Genomic DNA, 22517 nt, shown 5'->3' with positions numbered 1-22517 from the left:
CTTCAAGGTGTGACACTCACCTGTAATGGATCTTGAAGCCTGCTCCAGTACTCCTACACAGAGGTCAGATGTCAAATCAAGGCCAAACCCCAGATTGACAGTGCCAAGAACACACCGCTAGACCAGTGATTTCTTATAGCCAGTCCTACATATATATACATAAATAGACTTATTTTCATTTCATGTTCACCTTTCAGCCAAAAGATTGAGTGAAACAAGCCTGTGCGTTGAAGTTATCATGCATTGATGTTGAGAGTTGAATCAGAGCCGTAGCCTATAAAGACTTTATGTAGGCTACGGCTCTGTGTTGAATAAGGGGATGACCCCCTCTTGTGGTGAGTTCGTGAAATAAGTCAACCAGCGAAATGTTTGGAAGTGACGTCAGTGAGGGAAATTATTTCACGTCAAATTGGACCAATTTTCAGCAATCGTTCAATGCGTTTGCTCTTTGGTTTTGTAACGAGAACTGAAATATAGTTGGGAAAATATATCATTAGTGGCGGGCTGCGGCATTGGATTTGATGGGTAAGACACTGATACCAGAGAGAGCTGATACTATCAATCCATGATTTGCATGTGACGTCAAACGTTCTAGTGGACGGCTACTGGACGGCAAGAGTGCCGCATTGATGAATGGATTCCTATGGGACTCGCAACGTTTAGTAACTCATAACGTAACTTAGATCGCCGATAAACTAAACACCGTGAACACCCATTGTGCTGTTTGTTACAAAAACAGATAGGGTTACAACCCAGGCGTGACTTTTCACTGGATCTCAAAATAAAACGAGAAAGCTGAGGTGAATCGCGGCAACCAACTGGAAAACCATCAAACTAGCCTACTCAAGTAGCTGGATGAGCACCACGGTAAGTTTCTCATTTGCCATCCTTTGTATCATCATTTGTCTCTTAATTCGTGAACGCTAGTTAATTTAAGTCTAATGTGCAATTTCAGTGGCATTTTCTGTGAGGTCAATGTAAGATGCTTTCCATGATTAACGTTAATTATCAGCATCATTACGCTATGATGATGGACGTATGCTAAGATATTGCAGGCTGTAACATAAACACAGAATTCATAAAGCTCTAGGTGAAATAGCAAGGCTATGACGTTCATACTGTTAAGGTTCAAATGTAAAAATAAACCATGTGTACATCTCTAGCGCTGATTTCCCAAGTAGTAGGCCTACTCTCCAGCATGATGCTGTCATGAAATGCCAATCACCTTATCCATGCTGGCCTATTTATAATGACATGCATAGGCCCACCAGTGTCGATGTTGTTAATATGAAGTCCACCACTTTGTTGTGTTGTCATCCAAATTGTCTGCCCTCTGAAATCAGTCACACACATCAGAGGCTTGGTTTGGGAGGTGGTATTACGATTGGAGGGTTGCAGGTTCAAATCCCATCCTACACCTCTCCCTTCACCTCCCATCCAGGCTGAAGTAGGCCTATGAGCTAGGCACCAAGCCCCATGCTGCAGGGACAATTCACTGTGAGTAACGAAGTTGCTTTGGATAAGTGTCAGCTAAGTGTTATCTTTCTGTTTCTCCAGATGAGAAGAGCGATGATCTGATGTCATGACACATTGGATGTATGGAAGAGCCAGAGGTCCAGCACACCAAGTCAAGTTTAGCCGATTTCAACCTCTTAATCACACCAACTCAATGTAGTAATCAGTTCATTCAATGGCTCAAAGACTTTATTTTAGACACAAAGTACAAATACATTTCAAGGTTTTGTAGGTGATGGGAGGGGATATCTATTGTGGGGTGGACATGTACAATAGACGTGCAAGCACTTATTTATATTAATAAATGGTTATCTGAACTAGGCCTGTAATAGTCAACCCATTGATGCTGGATGCTGTGTACTCGTTGCATTGACCTAGGTGCCTGGAGCGACACAGCATTTAGGCATGACATATTAGATTTTTTAGATTAAAAATGTGGGTATGTTAGAGCTGAATTAACATGTTCTAATGCAAGAGGATGGTCTTAGCTTTTAAAACTCATATCATGTCTGTATGTGCTTCAGAGACTTATTTAGTTATTTGGGTTTTTTTTTATAGGATGAGGACACCTTTCTTAAAAGGGGCATAGGCAATTAGCTGGCATTTTGGTGCCGGCTGAAATGGGTTAATATTATTTACATACAGCACTATCCCCATACCAGTATACCCATGTCACCTGAGATATACATTTAGTGGAGACAATATAATTAGTTAGACTAGACTGAAGATTGACAGGCGGTCATGGGTAAGTGGTTAGAGTGTCAGCCTTGTATCCCAAAGGTTGCCGGTTGGACTCCCGACCCACCAGGTTGGTGGGGGGAGTTAAGTAATCAGTGCTCTCCCCCATCCTCCTCCATGACTGACATACCCTGAGCATGGTACCGCCACACTGCTCCCTTGGGGCGCTATTGGGGGCTGCCCCCTTGCACGGGTGAAGCATAAATGCAATTTCGTGCAGTGAACACTTGTGTGCTGTGTCACAATGTCAATGGGAGTTGGAGTTTCCCAGTTGGGCTTTCACAGAAAATGTTCTACGTTGTTGTATTAGTGCAATAAAATAAGCAAGACATGTCTGGATGGACTTCATCATTTCAGTTATTTATTATCACAGCTACTCACCATCAATGACAACCAGGGCTCACCAGCCAAATGCTGGGGAAAATTAAGTTTTGCTGGTAGAAAAGAAAACATACTTGGCACTTTGACCCATTATTTAATGTACCGGTATGTTTGGAGATTAACATACTAGCCATTTTGGCTACTAGTGAATAAAAAAAAGTTAATTTAGAGCCCTTCTGAAAACTCCAACAACTGGTACAGGTGATCAGTGCATCAGGGGAGGAATGTAAGGGTAGGCCCGATGGATGAACAGCATCACTGATGGTGAGGTCCTGGTGCTGCTGCAAAGCCAAAGAGGAAGAAGCCTCTCTGGACACCTCTTCATGTTGGCTCCCCCATCTAATTAGAAAAAAAGAAAAGACAAACATGCTATGTCAATGAATCTAGCCATGCATTGTAATGTACTGGTACAGTACTGAATAATTAACTCCCTTGGCAATATTGTCTGAATTAAAATGTGATGTAAAATGTCAGAAAATAACACTCATCCCAACTTACTAGTCATGTATTTACCTGTGCTGCTGGGATGCAATTCCTGGCCACCATGACGCATGGTTTTAGTTTGGGTGCTGACCACCTGACTGATGAACCTGCAATTACTAAACAATAAAAACAATAAAAGATAAATAACAGGTTTGTTGTGCTTTTCTTTCTCTTGTGAAGGTCATCTTTACAAATGATTTATTTAATCAAATCAAATCAAAATTATTTAATCAAAGTATGTAACCGACATTCTGTCCTATGTGTTTCTACATGTGCAATGTAATGCAACACCGATTTGAAACATTGAAGTATGTCAAGTCAGCTTTTATTGTCACTTATGGTCATACAAGGGAAACGACGTTTTCTCTCTACCATGCCAGGACAGGACTGACAATTACAGACAGACAGAAAGTGCAAGACAGGACAGGTAGCAGTGATGGACTGGTAACATAAGTGGTCAGTACAAATGAACATATTGGATATGTAAACAGAAGATAAGATATAGAATTATATTTCATATTTGCCTACATTGTGCAGACGTGGCTGAAACAATGAAATCCACTTGGATGAAACGAAGCGAGAGAATTCAAGTTAACCTACAAGATACATCTGAGATGAAAAGATATGCTATTCAAAACACCACTTTGCGAAATGCCTGACACAAAATGTACCGTGCGTCTTGTAGCCTAGTAAGTTAGGTTAGCAGCATTATCTTACCTGTGCCATGCCACGAAGAAGAGGATGCAGCCGCGGTGCCCAGCCACCAATGAAGAAACGGTGCATAAATGTGCTTATTTTGCCAATGCAGAGGTTTGGTTTAAGTTCACAACTTTACTGAAGAAAATAAACACTGGATAAAAAAAATATATCGCAGGCAGAGTAAGTTCATGGCTGAAAGCAAGCAACAACTTTCTCTTCTTCTCCCAGTTTCTCGTACCGCCCGTCCCGGTTATGCCATCTAGTGGAGCAGAATACATTTGAATAAATCTATGATTTGAACACATCCACCGTGGCCAACCTAGCCTGATAACGCCAGGTACATATCCCGTTTAAAAAAAATACAAGAACTACGTGTTTCTTTGGTATTTTATGGTCAAAGTTGTCTTCGTCTGCATATAATTCCTATGTACGAATGTGTACTTCTGCCGTCCAGCAAAATCGATTACGTAATATTGTGACGTCAATGCAAATGATGGATACCAAAGACCTACGGCAATTACACCCTTTATAAACTAGAGGTCGCTGTAGGTACGCTCACCAGCCGAAATAGCTCAGTTGGGAGAGCGTTAGACTGAAGATCTAAAGGTCCCTGGTTCGATCCCGGGTTTCGGCATTTTGTACCTGCAAGACAGAAACAGTGGCTATAGTGTCAGCTAAAAGGCAATACGTGGGGTTAAAAACAAGACAATGTGGTAGGCTAGTAGTGACAGTCAGGGTGAGGAACCAAATACAACATTTCCATACTGACAGTACGAGAAAAAAATCACTTAAATGGAATTTGAAGACAAGCAAATTAACACAATATTTACATTGGAGTAGTTTATTGTACAAATATCTGTATTGCTAGCATTCACTCCAGCAACATTTCCAATGCATAAATATACAAAACAAAAAAGATATACTCACATATGTTCATTACTAAATAATATAATAATCACACATAAACACAAGGCCTTTTAATACCTCCCATTTCAGGATATATACTTTCGGTCCATGTGAGGAACCTACTGAAAGAAAAGCACTTGTAAATGTGAAGGAAAATAATTGAAGAAACCAAAAGAACACTTGGTGTTAAGACATGTAAATCATTTCAGTCAGGAATTCTCCCAATCACAGGACCTGGGGCAGTTGTGCAAAGCACACATTTCAACACTTTGTGTGCAAGCCAAACTATGTCCTTCTGTTTGTTCCAGTGGCCTCTGTTCTCCTGACGCGGTGTTACCCTGCCTCTTTGAGGAAAACAATAAGGTTTCCCCGCTGTCAACCAGCACAGAGCTACCTTAGTGGGGCTTTCCTCCATTCAAAACCCAAATTGTAAATCAAAGATCTTTCAACTGTGTGTTTTGCAAGATATTAAATAAAAACTGTGGTCCTCAATGATGTCGAGCCTCACGCCACAAAGTCAGAGGTCACAGGAAAAGACAGGAGGAAGGATGTTGACTTGCGCCCATGGGTGGGCTGTGTAGTTATATAACATACTATACCATACATTGTGCATCTATGGCTTTAACAAGAATCCCAATTGGCTGCCAAGACTTCACAAGTAAGGAAGTCGCATTAAAGAAAGACACAATGGCCCATTCATTACCTGAGGTGTCAATCTCAAAATCAGAAAATAACAACTTTGCCACAAATATCAGGAGTCAACTGATCGTAACAAGCACTCGCGATGACCTCATGGAAGTCACCTGTGTTGGAGAGAAACTGTGGCACTGGCAGAGTTTTTACTTTCGGACCCGGGGTCACCACCTCTACTCTTTACTGTATTGTATCCAATGCCATATGTCTGTTTGTTCAGTTCAGTGGTCCCTGTACAAATAAAGTGACATAAAAATCTGGACATTTTATATTGATTATCAGCTATGTGATAATCCAAGATTCTACTCATGAGAAGGTATAACATTGAAAGTAATACATCTCGAAAGTTAACTACACAATAGATCATTTCAACTAAATTTGCAAAGTATGATTAATCTGCTTTTCTGATTATGTAGTTAAATATATTCCGTAGATTACTTTGTTCAGTCATGCGCACCGTCTCAGTACACAGAAAGGAACAAGGAAAACGTGTCAAAGTAACATCATCACATTGTAGATCATAGTTGTGTAACCTCCGAGACAGGCGACCTTCAGTTGTTCCCAGGTACAAAGGGAGAACTGAAATAAGCCGTCTGTAGTCAGACATCTATTTCAGTAGCAATGGTATGCTGTGAGAAGTGGAGCTACACAGTCAAAGTGTTCCAGTCATTCAATTTGAGATCAGAGACAACAGGAAATACAAAAGCTCCTGTCTGTGTTTTTGTATTTGTATGTGTGTGGCAAGGCATGTTTTCACATTTATAAGCCAGCTTGCCACATATTGCTACAGTCTAAACCGTTTCACAGAAGAAGAAAAAACAAAGCAAAAAGAAAATACTGAAATATAGTATTGTAGATCCCTTCAAGGTAAACCCAGACTTACATTACTTGATGGTTTTAAACAGCTTTCGCCAATGACCGTAGTCAGACTTTTAAATATATATTTTTACAGCTAAAAACACTGTTTTCTCTTTGGAATGGACTATTTCAATGCTCCAATAATATGTCTAAGATCCTAAAAGCGTTAAAGGCAAATACCAGTTATATGCATTCCTTTTAATGTACAGAGATGTACAGCAGTAAATGTGATCAGGAAAAAAAACAAGTCAAGTTTCATCACAAATATAAATTTGAAAACAGAAGTAAATTTGTTTTGTAGACCCAATAAAATAATCAAGATTAGGATATGTGTGCATATTCACATTGACGTTTCTGAGTACTTAGCCAAAAAATAAACACAAAGCACATCCATATTCCGAGCAGTCAAATTAAAGAAGCACTAGATTTCCTTCAGTAGACTTTGGTGAAGCATTAACAATAATCAACAAAACCCACTGCTGATCATCTGTAAACCTGAAAATCAAACATCTGACAACAGCAAATGTCACACCAAATAACACGGATGCAACAAGGCTGAAATGTAAAAAAGGCAAAAGGCAAGAAGATGTGGGTGAAGCTCAATGAATATTTTTGGAAAAAGAAAGTGAGTCCTGGACTTGAAGCTCTTTTGTGACAACATGGCCGACAAGTAGAGTACACAAGTAGGGCGATGGGGCGTTTTGCCGTGATCAAGTAGGAATCCGCTTATTCCAACGCTGTAGAAGGGACAAAACTCAGATAAACCACCAGTAATATTTGATCTGTAATGCACATCTGTTCGTTTGGGCTGTGGACGAAAAGGAAGCTGGAGACGCAAGTCAGGAAGAGGGAGAAGCCAAAGGCATTGTGGGATTTGTAGGCGAAGGAATGGTGGAGGCAAGGTTGTAGGTGGAGTTGGATGGCGTCATGGCCTGCGTCGGGGACTGCTGGCCGATCACTGCCGACCTGTTTGTGGGCGAGTGCAGACTCGTGTCGGCCGTAGTCGGGGAGTCTAGACTCACCTCGTCACCCTCCTCCGAGTCCCACACCTCGCTCTGAAGGTAGTCAGCAAAGAGAGCCTTCGCCCGCTGCAGCACCCGGCCCAGATTGTGTCTGCGGACCAGCCGGTCAAAGTGCATGGCCAGCTCGTTGTAGTCCAGGCTGTTCTTGATGATGTGGTCGCGGTGCTCCAGCAGGATGGACAGGCACAGGAACAGCATGAAGGGGTTGCCCTTGCCGAACTCCTGCGGGGGCGGCAGGGAGCAAGGCTTGATGGGGGTGCCGCTAGTGTTTGGGGAGTTGACGGCGGTGGTGGCTCTGGAGCAGGGCGAGGGGAGGTTGCTGGAAAAGGGCCTGGGGAGCGAGGGAGACTTGGCGAACGACAGCACGGGAGAGGACAGTAACGAACGGTTCTGAGGGTAGGACACCGTCGGGGAGGAGAGGATAGACTTTCCAGGCAGTGTGGAAGGAGAGTTAGCCGCCGATGCCCCGTTAGCGGGTAGCGTGGGCGATGCAAGTCTTCTAGATGGTTCTTCTGGAGATGCTGGTCTGCCGTTGACCAAAGTAGTCGCACTGTAGTGGGATGGCGGGCTTTCTGGAGAGCTTGCTCCTCTCCAGTTGGACATGGAAGGGGAGGTGGTGAGACACTGGCTGGAGCCGGCGCTCTTGGAGGAGGGCAGTTGAGGAGAAGGCAAGGGGACAATTGGAGACGCTTGGCCGTTGGGTGAGCTCCTGTGCTCGGTCTCCTGAGTCAAAGACTCTGGGCTCCTAATCAGAGGTGCCCTTTCACCAGGGTCCTCCTCGCTGTCCTCGGTCGACTGACGAATGGGCACGGGGGACTGGGAGCTGCAGGAGTGGAACTCTGGGGTGGAGACCACGGATTCCTTGGCCAGCTCAAAGCTGTCCTCGTTCCTGGCGCTGTAGTATTTGAACTCCCCGAAGCTGGTTTGCTTCTCGAATGGGGGAACCACTACTGGAGGAGAAGCAGAAGAAGCATTGCCGTTTGTTTTCGCTTCAAATTCGGGGGAGTAGTCGCCTTCGCCGTCTCGCCTCGGACTGGCCGCAACGTTGACCTTGGGCTCGTCCTCCAAAGCCGTCGGCGTCGTCTTGCGTTCACCGTCCCCTTCATCCCGCGAGGGCCGCAGCATATGATGGCGTCTCCTCTGCCTCTCCGTCTGTTCCCCTTCCGTCCCCTCGTCACCCACTCCACCCACGCCGCCTTCCCCCATTCCGCCGCCACCGCCGCACGGAACATTCAAACTACACGTCTTCTTCTCTCCCTGCTCCGACGGCTCGAGAGGCGGCCCGGTCAACTCCACTTCGGTTTCCGGGGGGTCGGGCGGGAGCGAACTCCAGGTGACCTCCAGCATCCTCAGAGCGTCGTCGAAGGCGAACTCCCGCTTGAGCTCCAGGAGCAGCCAGCGGTAGCAGAAGAACAGGTCGTCGGCGCCCTTGGAGACCAGGTAGGAGTAGAACTCCGGGTCGGAGTACTGGAGCAGGAGCTTGAGGTGCTGGAACTTGACAGACATGAGCTGGCCGTCGGGCCGGAAGTTGCCCTCCAGCCTCTTCATGATGCCGCAGAAGCAGATGAAGGCGTGCGCCTCGTTGTCCATCACGGCCAGGATGGGGGACGCGATGTCACTCATGCCCTGGCAGTAAGACACCTACGAGCACACACAAGGAACAGACATCAGGATGATAAGAACACACTAGGTCTGTCCACGACCAAGGATTTTGTTCGTCGGCCAGTGGCCATCATTTACCCCGACTAATCGACTAAACGGACCTGTGACCTGTGGTAATCCCATAGCAATATTGCTCTGATGTAGTCAAGCTTTTTTTTTTTAGCAAAGACTGAATGCCCGCCAATGTCCACTAAGATGCTACACATTACACAGTACACATTCATCTTATAATAATTCAAGTATTATAACTAATATATTAGTCACTATCATTGTGTTTGTCAATAGTGACAGCAACATCATAAGCAAAGGTCTGTGTACCTGCGGATGTGTGATGCAAGTCTATACTGTAAAACATTGCAAAGCCAGTTAAACGTAAAAAGGTAAATTGCCCTGCTCAACTTGTGGCTAAACTCAACTCGAGGCTTTCACAAGTTGATGTAACTTACAAACTTAAGGCAGCGGGGTAACTTACTTTTGGCGTAGTACTAGAGTCTATGTATACCTGTGGATGTGTGATGGCGTAGTTCTAGAGTCTATGTGAACCTGTGGATGTGTGATGGCGTAGTTCTAGAGTCTATGTATACCTGTGGATGTGTGATGGCGTAGGTGGTGAGGAGGTCGGTGAGGGACGTCAGGTGGGGGCTGTCCTCGGAGCCGGCGTAGTAGGGGTGCGCGCGGTCCGTGCGCAGCACATCCTTCATCACGTTGCCCCGGATGAACTCCAGGTCCTCGCCGCCCACCCGGGCCGTCCACTCCCGCTTCAGCTGGTCGTACTCCCGCGTCTTCCTCTTCATGTAGTCCATCCGCTCCTGACCGGTCAGGCCGTCCGGATACACGTTCAGGAGGTATCGCCACACCACCTGGGAGAGGGGACAGAGGGGATAGAGAAAGTGACGAATGGGGAAAAAAATATTCAAAGTAGAGCCCCTGTGCACAACCACTGTCCAGGTGCTGGTGATGTGCAGTAAAAGTAATCCAATTAAAGGAAGGATGAATCACAGCACACTGGTATTCTTTGCTGGTAGTTTATTACGCATTTTGCTGTTGCTTTATGAGGTTTACGCTGAACCTGATGAAGCAACAGCAAAACGTGTTGTTCACCAAATTAACTACCAGCAAAGAATACCAGTGTGCGGTGATTCATCCTTTCTTTCCTGGGAAAAAAATATTGAAAAAGTGACATTGACATATGGTGCCTTCTTTGTTGTATTTTGATATATACTAAACATGCTAAAAAAAATAGGTGGCACATACTGAATCAATGCATTTGGTTCTTTGACTGTATGCTTAAGAGAAACTTTACTGAGATATCGGCACACCATCTAGGGGTGTACAGAATGGAGCTGGCAAGGTAATACATGTAAAATAAGATAATAACACATCACATATTGACATGATGCCATGTACATTCCTAGTACATTTTTATATGTAAACGTACATAATCTTACACTTATGCACTTACAAAATGTTCCACATATAGAAGTCATGGTCCTTGCCTACACCACTATTAGCTTTCACAACATTTGGTTACTTGATATTTTACATTACTCTGCTTATTTTGTGCTATTCCATTCCATTTCTAAATGTAAAAAAACAGACAATGACACAGCACAACAACATGATAGAATAAAATGAAAACAAACGGGCATAGTATGAGATGCATACAGGGACACGAGTAGAAAAAAATATAAACTCCTCTTATAAGAGACCGGCAAGATCAATACAAATGCCACATATAGAAACTATAGAAAAATAATACTTAATAAGCTTCTACAACACCTATTTGCTGATTCTGTGTGTGTGTGTGTGTGTGTGTGTGTGTGTGTGTGTGTGTGTGTGTGTGTGTGTGTGAGAGAGTTCTGCTGTGTTTGAGAGTGAGTTCTGCTGTGTTCGCCTAATTAATGATGACAGCACACTCTATCTTCTCTTCTTTTCTCTCTTCCTTTCTCTTCCCTTTCCCACACTACAGTAGACTCACTTTGCGTAACGATGGTTCCACACTACCGTGGTAGATATCATGATATGATAAGATATTAGATAATATTACAGATATTATTACAGATTAGACATGAACATTCTCACACTAGACTTGCTTTGTTAAAGGAAGGCTCCACCCCACCATGGTAGATACCATATATTATTAGATATTAGTACAGATGTTAATATAGATTAGATATTAATAGGAATGCAAGATACCACTTTTTTTGAAAAACAATGTGAGCACGAGTACATAAATCATACAATGAAAATAAATGCACAACCTTGTTTTTTCCACCTGTGATATTTGTTTTATTGTCCATTGACATGTACTGTATATCCCATCTATATTTAAATGTTAGTAAATGTATGAGGCAATGCTTTTTTCCCATGCTTGCTTTTTCAAAGCAACGGAATGTGATGAGATGTTGCGTTGTTTCGTGTAATAACAGTACCAGTGCTTGGTATCGGCAAGTGTTTAAGGAGTACGCGTATAATGAGCAAGTATAGGGGCCATCCGTATATATTGAATAACATAATTCTTTGCGTAGCGAGGGCTCCACTCCGCCGTGGTAGATACTATGCTATTAGATATCAGTATAGATGTTAATATATATTAGCCAATATAGATTACCTATTAAATATTGTTATTCTCCGACTAGACTTACTTTGCGTAGCGAGGGCTCTACTCCGCCGTGGTAGATGCGCAGTCGGAGCTCCTCGGGCCGCGTGAGCTGCCCCAGGCCGTTCAGGTAGCTGTGGAACTCAGTGTCGCTCAGCGGAGGCTTGAAGGGCTTCACCTCCTCCCCATAAGACCAGCTCAGGGCCTGCTGCACTCGCGACAACGTACGACCCATCTGAAGAGAGGGAGGGAGAGAGGGGGAGGGATTGAGTGAGAGAGGGGCAACAGAAGAGAGAGCGAGAGCGAGAGAGAGAGAGAGAGAGAGAGAGAGAGAGAGAGAGAGAGAGAGAGAGAGAGAGAGAAATAAAACACAAAAAGAATACACAATACAGAGACGGACATAAAAAGAGTTAAAACGTAGAGACGGAGAAAGAAACAAAGATGAGGACACAGACAGAAAAGACAGGAGAAAATAGGGGAGAGAGAAAAAGAGCAATAGAGAAAGGGCGTAAAACACACAGAGAAAGAAAGTGGGAGAAAGACACACACACAGAGCAAGAGAGCAAGAGATTGACAGATGTTGATTGATTACGACCATGGCATCAGAAAGTAAGGCAGTAAGCTTCTGTAGTAAGCAGTTGGTTGCAAGCAGCGTGTAGTAAGCAGTTGTTTGTTTGTTTGATTTTTGGATGACGTGGACAACGTGATGGCATGAGGACAGAGATTAGCCTGACTGAAAGGGGCAGCGAGTGAAAGCTGAGTGGAAAAGAAAACTTAAGTTTGCCTTTTACTTCAGACATATAAAAGTTCCATCTTTTACCTGCCATGTTTCGATGGTATAGCAGAAGATACGTATACCGTTGAAACATGTCAGGTAAAAGATGGATGGATGGGCAGCCGTAGCCTAGTGGCTAGAGAGTTGGTCTTACAAACTGGGGGTTACCGGTTCGATTCCCCCCTGACCTCTCCCTACATCTCTATCCATGGCTGAAGTGCCCTGAGCAAGCCACCAAACCCCACATTGCTCCAGGGAGGGTAACCAATACCCTGAAAATAATTGTTGTAAGTTGCTTTGAATAAGTGAAAGCGTGAGCTAAGTTTAATATAATGTAATGCAATGTCTGAAGTATAGGAAAAACTTAAAGGTGCACTGTGTAGAATGTGGCCAGAATGGGTACTATGCTGCTCATTGATACTGTGCTGCCTCTATTACCAAATTTGATCTTTTCATGAATATTTACTAAATAACAAACCAATATTTACTAGTATAACCAAAGTACAGTAAGTTTTGCAGCTAGCTGGAAATTCAAAATGACGGAACATGGAGAAGATCCCCCTTTGTATGAAAAGTGCAATTTTCCCAGTCATAATGAATACTTAAAATTTGGTGATGGTGGTGGTACGTATTCATGAAAAAAAGTAACATTTTTGAATGGGCAGCATGAATTCTGGAAATAAACTATAAAAAGTATTACACGGTGCACCTTCAAGTTATTCGTTAACAGTTAGACATAATGAACAGATGCCATACACCAATTAAAAGAAAAGAGCAGGCTGGCAGCAGCGGAGTAACCTGGGAGAGCAGGGACTGCGTGAAGGGCTCAGTGACCTGGGACAGCAGCGTTTGGGTGAAGGGCAGCGCCGCCGACGTCAGTGAACGCTGCTTCTGCTGCTCGCCAGTCAGCTGGTCCGAGCCAATCACGTCCTTGGGGCTGATGATGTCCCAGTCCTCCAGCACGGGACCTGGCAAGAGGAACAACAACACATAGTAACCTCTTACTGCAGATGGACCCGTCAACAGGCCTATTCACGCCTTGCTGAAAACACTCAACTACATCATTACAGCATTGCTATGACAAGGCAGAGAGTCTTAAGTAACCAATTAAGACTTGGTCATTATCAGTTTGGAGACAATACGGTTATAACAGAGGCTCTGCACTAAGTAGATAAACTCGTAGACAAGGCCCCTGTTATAAACTTGCTTTTAACAGATTGGCAATGACCAAGTCCTGGTGTGTTGCTAAAGGCTCTCTGTTATGTTGTAGTAGTGTAGTACTACGGTAGTTAATGTAATTCTTTTCAATGACTTTTGCAGCATTCTATGGGTGGAACGGTGCACATTATGAGGCAACACAATGATATAAATATTACAATATACACATTTTATATATAAAATAGAAGATTAGAAATACTTTAATACAATAGTATATAATAGTATATAATAGTACACAATACTATACTATATTACATAATTAATCAAACAATTTAACAATAAAACAATTTAAAACAGGGTACATGAATCAAACACCATACATCATGTGCGTACAATACAGAATGCACATAACAAGGTTGGTGCAGGTGAGTGAGGTTTCAATACAGCCTTTAGGTTTAATAAAGTATCTAAACTCTACTCTTCTGCTACTACTCTACTCTCAAATACAGAGGTGCCAAGGTTCAGGAAGTAAATATCCTGGCACAAATTGGATCCAACCAGCATTGAATCAGCTGATCGTAATGAATATGCTTCTTAAAACAGGAAAATCAGTCAGGAAAATTAGCTACTGGTGAACTCAAGTCACCTGGAGGTGTTACAAGGAAGTTTTGACTTGAGGTTTTACTCTGGCCCCAGGATTAACTTCTCTGTTTACATATAAGGCAGGAAAGAGCTAAAACACCACACCCTTTACTCAGTTTATTACAAGTGAATGATGTATGTAGCCTCATGATATGCACTATTTCGCCAGTGGAACACTACACTAGTTGTTTAAAAGGCCTTATTACCATAGCACTACACTACTATGACATTACAGAGTGCCTGTAGAAACACATTACGTCTTGCTCATTGAGCAAGAAGCAAGAGCATATTTATAACCGCGGCCACAATTAGTAGAACACCAGGTGTGTTCATATTGATGCTACACACAAACTATGAAGTTAAAATCTAAGTAGTTAAATCTAAAAGTTAAAATCTAAGTAGCTGATAATAAAGTTACCTAAACAATTCAATCAACTTCTTGAATACATTTTATTTCATGCCCCAAAGGCCTCAATTGCTGGTCAGAAGCAGTGTTGCACTCTTCTTTTTGAAAACTGATGTCCCAAAGGCCTAGCAACAGATGGACAAAAGCCTATGCCTTTGACTGTCTTTAAAATGGTCTGGCAGACACATTCATGTAAATATTTTATGTCCATCATCTCACACACAGAGAACTGAAAGTAAAGAAGGCATTCGAGTTGTTCCTTGCACGACTGGGCTTTTTTCAAGTTCAAGCATAACTGAGGGAAACAAACAAACAATCAAAACACACCAGAACTTGACACTTACTGTCTTCTGATGGTTTGATGTCCATCTTGAGCTGCAGGTGTGGCTTAGCTGCCGAGACAAAGGCAGCGTCCAAATCCCAGTCCGACAGGAGAGTAAGGTACACCTCCACCCCCGCTTTATCGCGAGATAGGTAGCTGATGCCGAAATTCCTCTTTCTGTGAAAAACACATACAGCAAACATTATTTCAGAGCTGAAACGAAACCACATATCATATGAAGAAAAAAAAACATGGCCACAAAACGAAGACAGAAAGACAGTGGTATCAAACATTTAAGCTTACTACTTGTACATTTTCATATGATTTTTTCCAGAAGAGATCAAACCTGAGGTTCAATGCAAACACTGTGCTACAGTTTCCTTCCAACATAGCTGACCAAGCATCTGGTCTACCGGTCTTGAGTGCCGTCAGCTGATTCACAGCTGGTTGGATAACATTTATGGCAGAGATTTTACTTTCTGAACCCGGGATTGACCCTTCTCAAGACATATGGCTCTGCAAGGAACCATAAAATACAGTCATCCAGTCCTCCTCCTCTCCCCCCCCTTCCCAGTACTGACCCGTTGAGTTCGAAGGCCCGGATGAGGATGTGCTGTAGGACTTCCAGCGAGGTGATCTGGGGGTCCACAGCAAACGTGCGGCATTCCACCGGCAGCATCCCCTCACACTTCTACAAGGAAGACCCACAAAAGTTCATCTGCGTTTGTCACATGCATCAGTTGTTAGAACAACTGTCTTACATTGTATCACACTCATCACATTTAGCTGACATTTTATCCAAGTAAAATTCAAATCAACAACGGTACATGACATTGATTACAGTCCATGTAGCTAAGTAAGGTTAGGTGCCTTGCTTTAGCCACAGATGATGTGGAATTCGAACCTGCAACCTCCTAAGATTCCAAAACCAAGACAACTCCCTTGACCCATACTAGGCCATGGCTGGCAATGCTACCCAGTGTGCAATTTCTTTGGAATGGAATGTGGTGCAGAGAAAAGCAGGAAAGGTAGTCATGCACACTGAAAAGTGAAAACAAAGAAGAGTTCACCATAGGCCAACAGCTAGAGAGCCTAGAGAGTGTACACTAGGTCAGACATTTTAGCACTGATACAACATAAAGGTATTTGAGGTATTCCCAAGGAATGGTGCCCAATGGGGGTACACAAAATTCAATATCTAAATTCCTATTAAATATCTACATTCTGTCTACATTCTATCTAAATGTAACCAAGTGACATAGCTTGCATGTTTTCAGTAATAAAAACATGTCTATGTGCCTTGTTCATAGAAGTTCCACAGTCCAACCACACAAAGAAAGAGTGATCTGTTCAGCTGAAATCACAACTGATAATATCAGCTGTTAGCCAGCCATTCCAAAGGGATGTGGCCACAATATTTGGGGCACATATCTTGTGTGACACACACACACACACACACACACACACACACACACACACACACACACACAAGGTTAGAGGTAGATAAAATAATTGACTCTTTCCAGTGACGTCATGTTTAAATAAATGACTCACGAAACCCGGATTCGTGAGGCCAGTCAGAGGTACTCTAACAAGGAGATAGAACACTGACGAATGTCTCCATACTCATGAACGGTCATCCGGGTACTTTGCTCTTAAATTTGCGTTACGCCCCTTTATGGGTGAAAACAAACCGAATGTCTCATTGACTTACATGCTACATTGGCTAGCCTAAATGAATACATTCCATGCTTCAGCCACGGCTGTTTGGCTATATTATTTGATTAACCGGCAACGGAACACGTTTTCGGCATGTTGCGCGTGAACAACGCTAGTCTACAGGTCCGTATCTTTCGTTTATTAATCCCCAACATCACCAATTGACTTGCATGTGTTGTTTTCCCCCACAAATGGGCGTAACGCACATGGAAAACGTCACGCCGTTCATGAGTATAGGAATAAACGGTGTGAAATCGTAACGCCAAAACGTCGAATGCCTGCTTATCTCCCGCCTACCCGCAACAAGAGCCAATCGGTTGCTGAGCTGTGCCATCATTGATCCAATCATCTCATCGCATCGACGCAAGCGCAAAAATGAGCTTTTACGACGGCTCGTTCCTCATCAGCTGTTGCCATGTGTGTGGCCCGTTTTCCGACCGTACCGTAACCAGGTAATGGGATCTACCCGCTAGATGTACAACTGTCTTGGGAATCCTCATACAGACTAAAGGTACGTGATTTGGAGGAAATATATGTCAATGTTGGCACGTATATTACTTTATCCTCCGCTTCCACATTTGTTTTTTTTTGTCGTGTGTGTTAATAATGTGGTGTTTCAGACTCCATGACATCCGTAGGTAGGTCTACTACTGTATGCTAAAACTACTTCACCTCACCTGACAAAGTTTTCCAACATGAGCTCAACTTTACAAAAGCGTTTGATTCTAGGCTGCTTTAATCGTTCAATGTCTTGGCAGATATATTGTCAGTCTGTGTAATCTGACGTTGCTTGTGCATCTTGCTTTGGCTAGAACTTCTGGCTAGAACTAGCTTGTTGTCAGGGGTGTAGTGGGCATGGTACGCAGGGGTACGCAGTCCACCCACTTCTCCTGAAGTGAGATTTAAAAAATCCGATGAGTTACAAACTGTGCCTACTGACTATTTTAGTTGGCTGCCTGCATTCATTATTCTTGAAGATGTGGGATCGAAATTGCACCAACCATTCATTGGCTAACAATTTCATTAAGGTGACTGACAGGTAGTCGTGTTTTAAATAATAATCGGAAGTCACATCTGAAAATAAAGATTGGCTAATGTTACACGGCAAAGTGTTTTCGTGTGTCAGGTCGCCTCAGTCTTTGACATGTCCATCCTCCACACGAACCGCACTGTAGCATATTTCAACTATCGTGCCTGCTATTGTTTACATAGAGCTACTCACAGTTTTGTCCTGTGCTTGTTTCGAGCACAGTGCATATCGTAATCTTGCTTATAAACTGAAATGTGACCTGTGGCATTATTGCGTGAATGCTTATGTTGCACACTTAATGAATAAGGTCCTCAAGTGTGTAGAGTTTCGCTGAGTTCGTTGTTTATTTACATTTTCCTCAGCATAACTGTACAGCTGACACCGCTGCCTTCTGTATCATAACAAAGCCTGCCACTTCCACATTTCGTTCCTCTTATGTGGCCGAAGTGGCTACTGCACCAGAGAGAGTCTCTGCACTCATTGCTGGTCCTATGATGCCATCTATTGGCGAAAACGTGCAACAGCATAATTAAACTAAAAAACAACTTCTGACAGGACAACAAAAAGACAGGGAATGAGAATAAGGGAATAATAAGGGAATAACAAAAAGACAAAAATGGGGGGTCCACTACACTTGCATACAAACTGATTGTGATGCTGTCACTCATTTTCTAGTCTATATCTTGGACTGAAAAAACCTTATTATGTTTTTAGGTGTTTTGCCCCCGCGGTTGTGAAGAGGATGCTGTGGAAGTGGCAGCATGAACGTGTCACACAGACATTGGCTAAACTGCTCAGTAGGTACAACGAAATAAAAGAAACCACCCCCTCAACCCTGTTTATGCTGCACTGTACCTATTATAACCAGTTTTTATATAGACCATTATTTGAAATACTATGAGAGCCTTTCTGTTAGGATACTGTACAGCAGGGATGGGCAACTGGAGGCTCGGGCGCCACATGCAGCCCAACTTCTCACTTTTTAAAAAAAAGAAAAAGGACAGTTTTTAACCCCCTATAAATCAATAGTGTAATCATTCAGGTATAATAAATAAAGAAAAAGTGAAGTATCCTTTTGTAAATTCTCTCAAGTGCGTGGTGATGTGGCCCACCGATTGTGGTAAGCAAAAATGTTGGCCCACCTTATAATGAAAGTTGCCCACCCCTGCTGTACAGCCTACATCACTTGTACATGTTCTTACCAAATAGGACACTAGCTAGCTAAATGTAACTAATATGGCATTGTGAAAGTTGTATGCCTAAATGTAAACCATAATATTAAATTGTGATGGGCAGAAATCAACTAAACCAACATATTACATTGTGAATGTAGTTGCGCAGTGATACTGAGACCGACTTATTCCTGTCTTTATTTGCCAGGCTTCTACACTTGCCCTCAGAGTTCACATATGGTTAAGTGCCCAGGTGTCCAGCCAGGTTCAGACTGATGCTGGTAACAAGAGGAAAACATGCTGATTGGTAAGTGAGATCCCTGCTCAACAAAAATCCACACAGCACAACAAGTAAGCCTAGTTTGTGGTATCAAATGTAAAATGTAAGTTTCATCAAAAAGTTGTAGAACACATCTGCATAAATTGCAGGCCATCAAAGTAGTGAATGGGCAGGGAAAACACAACCAGTAGGCTTATGAATGACTTTGACTCAGCACAGCACAGCAGATGCGATGCTACCATTCCTTGGGAATATGACACAGAGGCCTGCTACTCCATTGTAAATATTGACTGGAAATGTTCATGTTTCAACTGTTTAAAAACATTGGACTCAGGGGAAAAAAATCTCTAGGTGTATATAAGTGAAAGCCCACCTTTGCCATTGTGACACAGCACACAAGTATACACTGTACTCAATGAAATTGTATTTTATGCCTCACCTGTGCAAGGGTGCAGCCTACATTGGCATCCCAAGGGAGCAGTATGTTGCAGTGTGGCGGGAAGGTACCATGCTTGGGGTACCTCAGTCATGGAGGATGGAGGAGAGAGCACTGGTTAATTACTCCCTCCACCAACCTGGCGGGCTGGGAGATGAAACAGCAACCTTTGGGTTGTTCAGCCCTGGGCTACAGGACACCCTAACCGCTTACCAATGACTGCCCCACTTATCCATGACTGTATAAAAAATACCACAGCGAGTACACTTTTAAATTAAATGGGTCAATATAGATGATAGACTTTTCATCCACTGGCAGGACTTAGTCTACATACAGTAGATGGTGAAATCCTGCTTACAAAACTGTTTAAATAAATAGTTGTAAACTTTTGACATGTCAAAGTCATAGCCTAAACTGTAGGGTATGTTATGTAAAGGGTGATTTTCACATCCGGCCCATGTTCACAGATTTTTTTTTTCTCCTGCAGGAATGATTCAACGATGGACATTTTGCTTAATTGTGGAAAAAAATAAATGGAAAAACTTCTATGGTTTCTTGTGTTTTCATTGGTGAGGCATATGGGTTAAGCACTGATCAGGAAGACCTCAAAAAAGGCGGAATTCCACTGCAGTGGTGAGAACATTCAGACGTCTTTTTTGTTTATGGAAAGAGCTGATTTTCTAGTATGCTAGGTTCATAACTGCAACCTAAAATCAGCTGTTCCTCGAGACGTCAGGATGCTTTCCTCGCGCAGATGGGGTACGTCCAGTAGGTCGTAATTAAATCGGGTAAATGTTGGCTGGATATAAAGCGGCTAAACGTCGGCGAGATGCATGTAAATAAATGCAGCGGCAGGATGTCTTTGAAATAGCGGCAGCTCATCGGCCAGATGCTGGGAGACGTCGAGATAGCCAATGCATCGGTAAAACATAGGCGTTCCATCGGACGCCGCACGTCTGCCCAACATCTTGCCGATGAGCAAACGTTCTTCTATAGACGTCTTGTCGATGTATTTTACATCTTGCGACGTTGGCAAGACGTAAGTGTGCTGTCTGGGAAGCGATGTCTGTCATCCGACAGCCGATGGAGGAGATGTGGATGGGTCTGGAGTGGAGAGACCCGGCAGAGATGGTATCTAGGAGACAACCAACAGACTGGAAAGCAGAACGTCATGTCGTGAAGTCTTGCACATGCGCAGTTCAAAATTAAGCTTGAGAAAAAACGTGTTTTACGGTGTTACAGTCATACATACGGTCATTCTAAGACAGCTGTTTTAATTCGTTTTTCATTGCGATTCCAACCCCGTGAGTTCTGTATCGATAAGTTGTCCCACTTTTGATCTCCCCATTAACTCCCCATTCACGAAAGTCTTACTAATCTGAATTAGAAGCCCCGACGCGTAGCCAAGATGGCCGCCGAGTGTTCTATCTCCCCTTAGCAACAGTATCTCTGGGCCAGTCCACGCCGTGCTGGAGACTGTTTACATTCTTTGGTCGTGTTTTGTGTTGACACAAGGAAGAACCGACCAGAGATACAGTAGAGAGGTCGGTGGCACCGACTTGTTATCGGGTTCGGGTGACAGTTATCGACGATAAATTCCTCCCTCAAAACACTTTCCTTTCCAGTTTCTGAAGTCCATTACCAGCAGGCCGTTCACTAGGCTAGTGACGTGTCTATTACAACAGCAAAGGAAACCTTAGCCTTTTCGATGCGTTCCCCGGTTAGGGATTTGAAACTAGATAGCCTTTTTGCAGATTTGATTTCTGATGATCCGACTGTTTGATTTCTGATCGACAGCGCGGCTAGACACTTTATGGGGGAGCTCATCCCATTAGCACGATGGTTTTTACCAGTGTTACCAATTGTTGGCAACCTTCCTTATAGCAAAATAGTAACGGTGTAATAAGATCTGACCCAAAGATCTCAGCGCAAAAGCTGACAGTAGCCTACTGCTAAATTCTTCCTGCTGTGGTCACCGTAAGGGATTCTGGCAGCTTGATCTGTATAGCGCTTCATAAAATTCCTCACCTTGACTTTGACACGAACAACCGACCTCTCCTCCTCTGCTGCCATGATGGGGAGACCTCTCGATAATCCAACGGAATTTGTTGTTTCACTTTACGTTAGAGTGCCATGAAAATGAGGATGAAAACAAACAGCAGCTGTGGACAAGCCGTTTTTCTCTCCACGCAACGCTTTGTCTGGTACAGTGAAAACATCGCTATCGCGGACTGTTACTTCCTGTATCTCAAGGCAGAAATGGTTTCAAAATACAAGCTTTCTCCAGCACATTTTTCCCCCGGAGAATCTAATCCTTGCCATGCATTGCTCCACGACGGCGATGCACAGGCACACTATAATTGACCATCCAGTAATAAATGTTCTTGTTATTTAAGCAGAAATGACACCTTAAGGCAAATTGGTCAAACGGGAGTGATATGTCTGATTTGACTGGCTTCAAATATAATTCTACTACCACTAAACAGACTTTTAATCCCTATCATATTTCATAATGTGCTTTTTTAATTTTGGAAAAATATTTGGCAGGACCATTCGATTCTCCTGCCACCCCTTTGAGCAGGATATGACATCAAATATGCATTACATCATTCATCAACAGAGTGCAGCATGAAAACACGGTGAGGAACAGCAACATAGAAATGCCCAGAGAGATAATATTGCAGACTGTATTCAAAAGTATGCATCCTGATCCATGCACCTTTGCATCAACCCAACACCACCATCAGCAGCAGCAATATTGACGCTACATAGGATACAGTTAAAATGACATGTCGTGGACAAATTCGAATTTATATTGGTTAATCATCACTGATGTGCGATTGCTTATAACATGAGGATGCCAATGATACAGTAAAGGCAGTGGTAGTAGATGCGCATGGAAGCAATGCGTGCACGCACACGCACGCGCGCGCGCACACAAGGCTATCTGAGCCATAGTCATCATAGCCAACAGCATTTCTGTTTTACCATTGTATCGTTAGTATTATTATTACGGGTATT

At 43.2% G+C, this 22517-nt stretch overlaps 1 protein-coding gene, 3 long non-coding RNA genes and 1 other non-coding gene across 6 annotated transcripts; 3 read left to right on the top strand and 2 right to left on the bottom strand.

Moving 5' to 3' along the window:
- The first annotated feature begins 575 nt into the window (after nucleotides 1-575).
- On the top strand, nucleotides 576-1691 carry LOC134456230 (uncharacterized). Its single transcript, XR_010036268.1, has 2 exons — nucleotides 576-867; nucleotides 1558-1691. It is a non-coding gene; the product is annotated as an uncharacterized LOC134456230 (long non-coding RNA).
- An 897-nt stretch (nucleotides 1692-2588) lies between these two features.
- On the bottom strand, nucleotides 2589-4294 carry LOC134456229 (uncharacterized). The gene is made up of 3 exons (XR_010036267.1): nucleotides 3835-4294; nucleotides 3148-3233; nucleotides 2589-2973 (listed from the first exon to the last, which is right to left on the bottom strand). It is a non-coding gene; the product is annotated as an uncharacterized LOC134456229 (long non-coding RNA).
- An 83-nt stretch (nucleotides 4295-4377) lies between these two features.
- trnaf-gaa (transfer RNA phenylalanine (anticodon GAA)) lies at nucleotides 4378-4450 on the top strand. Its single transcript has one exon. It is a non-coding gene; the product is annotated as a tRNA-Phe (tRNA).
- Nucleotides 4451-4619: 169 nt separating this feature from the next.
- Nucleotides 4620-21722, bottom strand: tbc1d25 (TBC1 domain family, member 25). Of its 2 annotated transcripts, none has more exons than XM_063208780.1 (7): nucleotides 21525-21722; nucleotides 15441-15550; nucleotides 14882-15036; nucleotides 13130-13299; nucleotides 11603-11791; nucleotides 9542-9817; nucleotides 4620-8936 (listed from the first exon to the last, which is right to left on the bottom strand). In XM_063208780.1, the coding sequence occupies exons 1-7, from the start codon at nucleotides 21567-21569 to the stop codon at nucleotides 7113-7115; spliced, it is 2769 nt and encodes a 922-aa protein (XP_063064850.1). In that variant the 5' UTR covers nucleotides 21570-21722; the 3' UTR covers nucleotides 4620-7112. The 2 variants fall into 2 exon arrangements, with proteins under 2 accessions (XP_063064850.1, XP_063064851.1); XM_063208781.1 differs by having other exon boundaries at nucleotides 13166-13299.
- Nucleotides 16819-20042, top strand: LOC134457042 (uncharacterized). Its single transcript, XR_010036394.1, has 4 exons — nucleotides 16819-17089; nucleotides 18323-18405; nucleotides 18989-19087; nucleotides 19984-20042. It is a non-coding gene; the product is annotated as an uncharacterized LOC134457042 (long non-coding RNA).
- Nucleotides 21723-22517: the final 795 nt, after the last annotated feature.

Source organism: Engraulis encrasicolus, chromosome 10, assembly GCF_034702125.1.
Source record: "Engraulis encrasicolus isolate BLACKSEA-1 chromosome 10, IST_EnEncr_1.0, whole genome shotgun sequence".
NCBI classification, from domain to species: domain Eukaryota; kingdom Metazoa; phylum Chordata; class Actinopteri; order Clupeiformes; family Engraulidae; genus Engraulis; species Engraulis encrasicolus.
Note: the sequence above shows the minus strand (reverse complement) of the source record. Positions and strands in the feature narration are given on the sequence as shown.